The sequence below is a fragment of the Tiliqua scincoides genome, chromosome 6, assembly GCF_035046505.1.
Source record: "Tiliqua scincoides isolate rTilSci1 chromosome 6, rTilSci1.hap2, whole genome shotgun sequence".
NCBI lineage: Eukaryota > Metazoa > Chordata > Lepidosauria > Squamata > Scincidae > Tiliqua > Tiliqua scincoides.
The window spans coordinates 63966414-63973425 of NC_089826.1; the positions used below are offsets into that span (position 1 = coordinate 63966414).

Consider the following 7012-nt stretch of genomic DNA (forward strand, 5'->3'; position numbering starts at 1 on the left):
TGGGATAATTTCCTTACTTTTGAGTAGTGCTACTGTGTTTCTTTTCTTCTACCTCAGCAAGTCCTCCTCATTTGCTTTTTCTTCTTCCAATTATGCATGGGCATCCAAAGATTGGTTTTCACTATCTCCCTCAATACTATGTGATGATTTTAAAACAAAGTCCAGGTGAAATCATCCAGATGAATAAACTTGCCTGGCCCTTTTTTGATTTTTCTTTCCTTTCTGTGCTCAACTTATTTGTTCCCTATGCTGTTAATTTCACCATCAAAGAATGTCAAAACACATGCAGACAAAACACATATAGTTCTACACACACTAAACTAGAAGAAAGCATGGAGCTATTGGGGCTTGGAAATTCTGAGAACTGGGTGACATACTATTGGGACCTAGTAGTTCTGGGCTGAAGATATAAGTTTTACTTTCCCATGTTTGAACTGTACTAATACATGTTGGTCTTACGAGAAGAGCTGGGCTGCATTTCCACTACAGCTTTAATCCACTTTCAATGCACCTATTCCCACAATTTACAGGTATTCCCACAATCCCCAGGCTCCAGGGATTCCCCCCCTTCTTAGACCTGGTGTAGGTGGTGGGGAGGAAAGGGCTTTAAAGAGTTCCTGGCCAGTGTAAAGGTAAAGGAAAAGAGGGAAATGCCATTGTTAACCAAGATCAAGAGAAACAGACGAGCTATTTATTTACCTTAATAGAGATCTTCAGGTGTGAGACTGAATCCTTTTTTTTCTTTAGCTCAACTGTTGAAAATGCTAGAGGACAATACTGCTGTAATTTACAGTGCTTGCTCACTTATGTAGGTTGCATAAAGTTGTTTTGAGACCATATACTAGAGCTTTGCACTTGGTGAGGAGGCTTGGTGGATGTGTGTGACCCCTGCCTTAACTATTACATAGGAAGTGGCCTTCTGCTTAGGCCATTAGTTCACTATTGTCTATGCTGACAGGTGATGACTTTCAACAGTTTCAGAGGGTCTTCCCCTGTCCTCCTTGGAGATGCTACAATGTGAACCTGGAACTGTCTACATCCAAAGCAAGACTTCTAATGCTGAACTATAGTCTGCCCCCTGCAAATATTAAATTTCCCCTGAAACCCAGTAACCTAGCTGGGTTCTGCGCATGTATTTATAACAGCTGTTAGCGCCAATCGGGCGCTAGCAGCCGATTGCCCCCGCCCCGCCTCGTGCACTGAGGCTGAGGCTTGAGCCGCGATTGGTTCTCAAGGCTGGGGAGGTGGGACTAGAGCTCTGGTGCGGAGCGCGCGCTCCGCCCAGGCTCAGTGCATTCCTGAGCGGCAACGAGGACGGTCGCGTCCTCAGCAGGAGCGCTGAGCCTGCCTCCCTCTTCCTCCTGCGGCCAGGGCTGGTGGGCTGAGGACGAGGAGCAGCAGAGAAGCAGCTGTGGGAAGCGTTCTTGCGTCCCTTCCCCTGGGCAGCGGAGCGCAGCGAGCGGCGGACCTGCGAGGGAGGCGCCAGCGCAGCGAGCGACTGGGCAGCGGAGGAGCGCTTCGGAGGGGTGCTGGCTCTTCGCCTGGGGGGACTTGCCTGTGGCACCTGCCGGCTTCCAAGGGCTTGGGGAGCCCAGGAGTGCACCTCCTCCCCTTTGTGCTAGCTAGCACTGTATCCTACTGTGAATATTAGTACACGGGGGGGGGGGAATTTGTCACTGGGTTCCACACCATGGGGAAGAAGAGTCAAAAGCGGGGGGGGGGAAGCCCCCAAGCGACCTGCTCCCCCTCCTCCTTCCCCTCCCGCCTTCTCATCTGAGGGGGAGGATGAGTTTGATGAGCTTCGGGCTGTGCTTGCACGTTTTGATGCCCGGGAAAAGGAGAAGGCCCTGAGGAGGGTGGGGAAGGGTGATGGTGGTGGGGTCTCGGGTGTGGTTACCCCGCTGCGTAGGTCAACTCGGAAGGGGTGTGGTGCCAGACTGAGAGAGATTTTATCTTCCAGCAGGCGTGTGCAGGAGCCAGGTGGGGTGGGCAGCTCAGAGCCTCCTGCCCCAGTTGCCCAGGTGCCAGAGTTGGAGATTACGGGCGCCGTTCCCAGTGGCGGGCAGCCGGCTGTAGGTCCTTCAGGTGAGGCAGTGCAGGATGTGGGCAATAATGTCGGCACTGTCTGGGATGAAAGGGAGGGCTTTGCTTTCCCTTCAGTGGCCCTTGCTTCACAGTGGTTGCCTTGGTCTCAGTGGGGGGCTGCTAACCCTTATTACCCTTGGGGTCCTTACCAACAGGGGGCGCTGGGCGGAGGTGTGCAGGCCCCGGCAGCTGCTGCTGGGGTTGGTGCCCCCCCGCCTCCAGCCTGGGCACCCGGTGCCCAGGGCGTGCCGGGTGTGCCCCCTATGGGCCAATTGATGGGTCCTTTGGCTGCCCCTGGGATGCAGATGGGGGGCTGTTTTGATGCAGGTGAGCGCCCCCGGGTGTCTTATGGGGACATTGCTCTTCCTCTTGGGGGGCATTTGGCTCTGTCTGTGAAAGAGAAAATCTGGCGAGGTGAGTATGTGGATGTATTCAGCCTTTTGCAGATGGAGCCTGAGCCCGTGCCGAAGGTAGGGGAACCGGTTAGGGATCAGGAGTCTGTTCGGAGGTGCAAGATAGACAAGAACTGGGCCAATTGGCTAAATGGATATGTCATCTATGCCTCGGTCTTACTCCAGATGTATCCCAATCGCGCCCAGGCTCTGTTCAAATATTTGGACATAGTACACAGGGCTTTCAGGGACTATACTGGTAGTGCTTGGGTGGCATATGATCACCATTTTCGCATACGCGCATCACATGATCCTGCACTGGACTGGCGCGTCCCACAATGGGAATTGTGGACACAGCTAGTCCTGCCATCCAGGCCGGCATGGGGTGACCGCTCTGATAGCGGGCATCTTATTGCCAGGAATAAGGCTGAACCCAGCAAGGCACCTAGCGGGTTTTCGAATTCCGGCGGTGCGGCCTGTTGCGCCTGTGCTGACCGAGAATCTGCATTCCGTTAAAGGGTTAGAGCATGTTGTTAGAAGGAAGATTTCTAAGGAGTTGGACCTGGGCAGGGTGGTTGGTCCTTTTTCAACCCTGCCTATTCCCAACCTGCGGGTCTCCCCTCTTGGGGTAGTTCCCAAAAAGGCCCCAGGGGAATTTCGATTGATCCATCACCTGTCTTTCCTGGAGGGATCATCCATGAACGACGGCATCCCTGGCGAACTGTGTTCGGTCAGGTACACCTCTCTGGACCAGGCCGTAGGGAGGTTGCGGTCTTGTGGCATAGGGGCCTTGATGGCAAAGGCAGACATTGAGTCAGCATTTCGCCTGTTGCCTGTCCACCCGGATGATTTTTGTCACCTGGGGTTTTGCTTCGAGGGCGCCTACTAAGTTGATAGGGCATTGCCGATGGCTTGGCAATATCCTGTGCCCATTTCGAATGTTTCAGTACCTTTCTGGAATGGGCGGTCCAATTTCGGACTGGTCACGTGACCACCGCGCATTATCTTGATGATTTTTTATTTATGGGACCAGCAGGTACTGGAACATGCGAACTGTTGCTTGACTCATTTGTGATGCTGTGTGAGCAACTGGGTGTTCCCCTGACACATGATAAGACCGAGGGCCCTGTAGCCAGGTTGACCTACCTCGGCATAGAGTTGGACACCATTAATCAGTGTAGTAGGCTCCCAGAGGCAAAGCTGGTCAAGCTGTCTGGCTTGCTTCGGCAGGCTTTTGCAGCCAAAAAACTGACTCTCAGGGAGTTGCAGGTGCTCGTAGGGCACCTCAACTTCGCTTGTTGGGTGGTGGCTCCAGGCAGGGCCTTCTTGAGGCTCATGTGTGAAGCAATGGCAGGGTTACGTAGGCCATCTCACCGCGTGCGTGTTTCGCGGTCCCTTAGGGAAGATATAGCGGTATGGCTAGCGTTCCTCGATCAGTTCAATGGGGTGTCTTTTTGGAGGTCGAGGTATTTGGTTGAGGCTGAGCTCCAGGTGCAATCTGATGCGGCCGGGGGTCACGGGTTTGGGATTTATTTTAGGGGCAGATGGTACGCTGCCCGCTGGCCTGGTGAATGGGTACAGGACGGCATCACTCGGGACCTCACGTTCCTGGAGTTTTTTCCCATCTTAGTTGCTGTGCATGTGTGGGCCGAGGAGTTTGCCGATTCTTCTGTCCGCTTCTGGTGTGACAACCAAGCGGTGGTCAGAATTGTTAACAGTCAGACTTCTAAGTCATCTAGGGTCATGCGCTTGGTAAGAGCGTTTGTTCTCCAGTGCCTATCAATTAACGCCCTTTTTTCAGCTAGGCACGTGCCCGGTGTGCGGAACAGCATTGCCGACGCTCTCTCTCGTTTTCAGGGGGAGCGTTTTCGGCAGCTGGCACCGGAGGCATGGCTGGACCCAGACCCAATGCCCCTATGGCTTTGGAGCCTTGGCTCAGAACCGCCCGGGACATGATCTGGGCTTCTCTAGCGACAGCCACCAGGGTTAGTTACGCCAGAAAGATTCAAGAGTTTGTGGTTTTCCGCAAGCAGCAGCGTCTTGCGGACGCGTGGCCTCTGCCAGTGGATCACCTGATGAGGTTCATCATCGCCCTCAGGGATAGGGACCTGTCAGCGCGTTTGATCGCTGTCTATTTAGCCGCCCTCTCGTTTCAGGCTAGGGCTTTGGATTGGGTTGATAGCACTTCTGATTTTCGGATCAGGAGAATGCTGGAAGGGTTGAGAAGGAGTTGCCCCAGACCCATTGACGCCCGTCAGCTGGTGATTCCTGGTATGCTGAAGGCACTTTGTGCCGATTTTGATTCGCTCTGTACGTCTCGTTACGAGGCGCTATTATTTAAGGCTTGTTGCCAGGTTTTATTTTTTGGGGCTTTTCGTCCCAGTGAGGTTTTGTCCATTTCCAAGTTTAAGCCTGGGGATAGAGCCCTGCGGTGGGGTGATTGTGTGTTGGGAGCTAATCATGTTTCTTTATTTTTAAGGCATTCTAAGACAGATCAACGAGGTAAAGGACAGTGGGTCCATTTGAAGAGGTCGGCTACTGTTGAGATCTGCCCTGTACAGGCGATTGTCGCTTATCGCAGGGTAGCGCCGCAGGGTGCGGGCCCCCTTTTTCGTCATGAAAATGCCTCTCCGTTGACCATTTATCAGTTCAGGGCTGTGTTTCACGCTGCCCTGCGGGGACGCAGCTTGGCACCCGACCGGTTTGGCCTGCACTCTTTTCGGATCGGTGCGGCGTCGACAGCAGCCAGGCTTGGCTTCCCGGCGGGGGCCATTAAAAAGATCGGCCGGTGGCGCTCTGGTGCCTTTCGGTACTATGTGCGTTAGGCCTGCGGGTCGGTGGGGCCTGGCCGGCAGTTGTTACGGGCTCCCCCAGTGGTGGGGGGCATGTTGACTGGCGTTGCCAGCCTTGGTGCAGTGCGGGGGCTGTAAGTCGGGAGTCCCTGGTTGTGTTGCCTGCGGGCATCTTGTGTTTTGTTGATTCAACGGCTTATGTTGCCTTTTCTATTTCAGGTCTGCGTTGGTTGCCTCTGGTGAGGGTCCTGATCTGCAGACATTCGATTATCTTTTGGGCCCGGAAAAGAGCAGTGTCCAGCAGCTTTGGCTCCCAGTTGGGACTGGAGGTTTTTGCCAGTGTCTCCTGGGTTGCCAGAAGGGGCATGTGTTGGGGCCAGTTTATGCCTGTGCTGCTGCATTATCTGGACCGGCATCCCCCTCCTCAGGTAATTGTAGTACATCTAGGGGAGAACGATCTGGGCCAGAGGACCTCGATGTCCTTGAGGCTCCAGGCACGTAGGGAGTTCTTGATTCTTCGTAGCTGGTTCCCGGGGATGGCTATCCTCTGGTCGAATCTCCTCCTGCGGCGTGTGTGGCGGGGGCGTGGAGTGTGCGCAGGATAGATGTTACTAGAAAAAGAGTTAACGATTACCTGGGGAGGGTAGTGGTTGAGCAGGGTGGGGCAGTTATTAGGCACCCGGCTATTGGGTTTAAGGAGCCTGCCCTGTTCCACAGCGATGGGGTGCATTTGTCGCCTGTTGGCAATGATTTCTTTTTGTCAGACCTGCAGCAGGGCTTGAAGGAGTTTCTCCTTGTGGGGAGCGGTGAGGACAAGCGCTAGGCTGTCCTCCCCTATGGCAGGGTACGTGTGGGGCTGGGTAGGTAGGGACTTGGCTCGGTGTCTATCCAAGGCAGCAGGGTTAGGGGTAAGTCTGAACCGCTCCCATGATGCCTGACCGGCTCCAGGAGTCAGGCAGGCAGACCCCTGGCCTGGACTGACAGGATGGCGCGGCTCAGCTGGCTAACCTGAAGTCCGGCTGCCTTGCCCTTTTGGGGGTGGTGGTGAAAGGCCTAAGCTGGCAATTGACAGCTGGGGCCTCGAGCCAGGTGGTACACCCAATGAGAACGTAGGGGGAGGCAGGCGGCTAGGACCGCTTCCCCCATATGGCCCCGCACGATTGATGTTCAGAGTTATTGCCCTGCTGCAGTTGAAGTTTAATAAAATGGCCCTATTTTCATCCAAGCCGAAGTCTCGTGTCTTTATTTGCAGGTGTGGGGGTAACAGCTGTTAGCGCCAATCGGGCACTAGCAGCCAATTGCCCCCGCCCCGCCTCGTGCACTGAGGCTGAGGCTTGAGCCGCGATTGGTTCTTGCGGCTGGGGAGGCGGGACTAGAGCTCTGGTGCGGAGCACGCGCTCCACCCAGGCTCAGTGCGTTCCTGAGCGGCAACCCTGCCTGCCCGCCCTATTAACCAGTCTGGGACTAGCTGGTCGCTTTATAGGGCCGGGTAGGAATTTTTTGCGGTCAACCTGATTGGACCTTGGTTGGCCATTTTTTCGCCTACCTCAGACTGGCGAACAGGCGGTGCGGTGTTAGGCTACCCTGGGTTGGTCACTCCCAGTATGGGCAGGGTACGTGCGGGGCAGGTAGGTAGGGACTTGGCTCGGTGTCTATCCAAGGCAGCAGGGTTAGGGGTAAGTCTGAACCGCTCCCATGATGCCTGACTGGCTCCAGGAGGCAGGCAGGCAGACCCCTGGCCTA

General features: G+C 54.9%; 1 protein-coding gene across 1 annotated transcript; it reads left to right on the top strand.

The window, feature by feature from the left end:
- Positions 1-4429: 4429 nt before the first annotated feature.
- LOC136656067 (integrase/recombinase xerD homolog) lies at positions 4430-5302 on the top strand. The gene has a single exon (XM_066632905.1). The coding sequence runs from the start codon at positions 4430-4432 to the stop codon at positions 5300-5302; it is 873 nt and encodes a 290-aa protein (XP_066489002.1).
- The last annotated feature ends 1710 nt before the right edge of the window (positions 5303-7012 follow it).

What these genes read in the sequence shown, in the direction of transcription:
- LOC136656067 (XM_066632905.1), top strand. Translation starts at nt 4,430, where the DNA reads ATGATCTGGGCTTCTCTAGCGACAGCCACCAGGGTTAGTTACGCCAGA.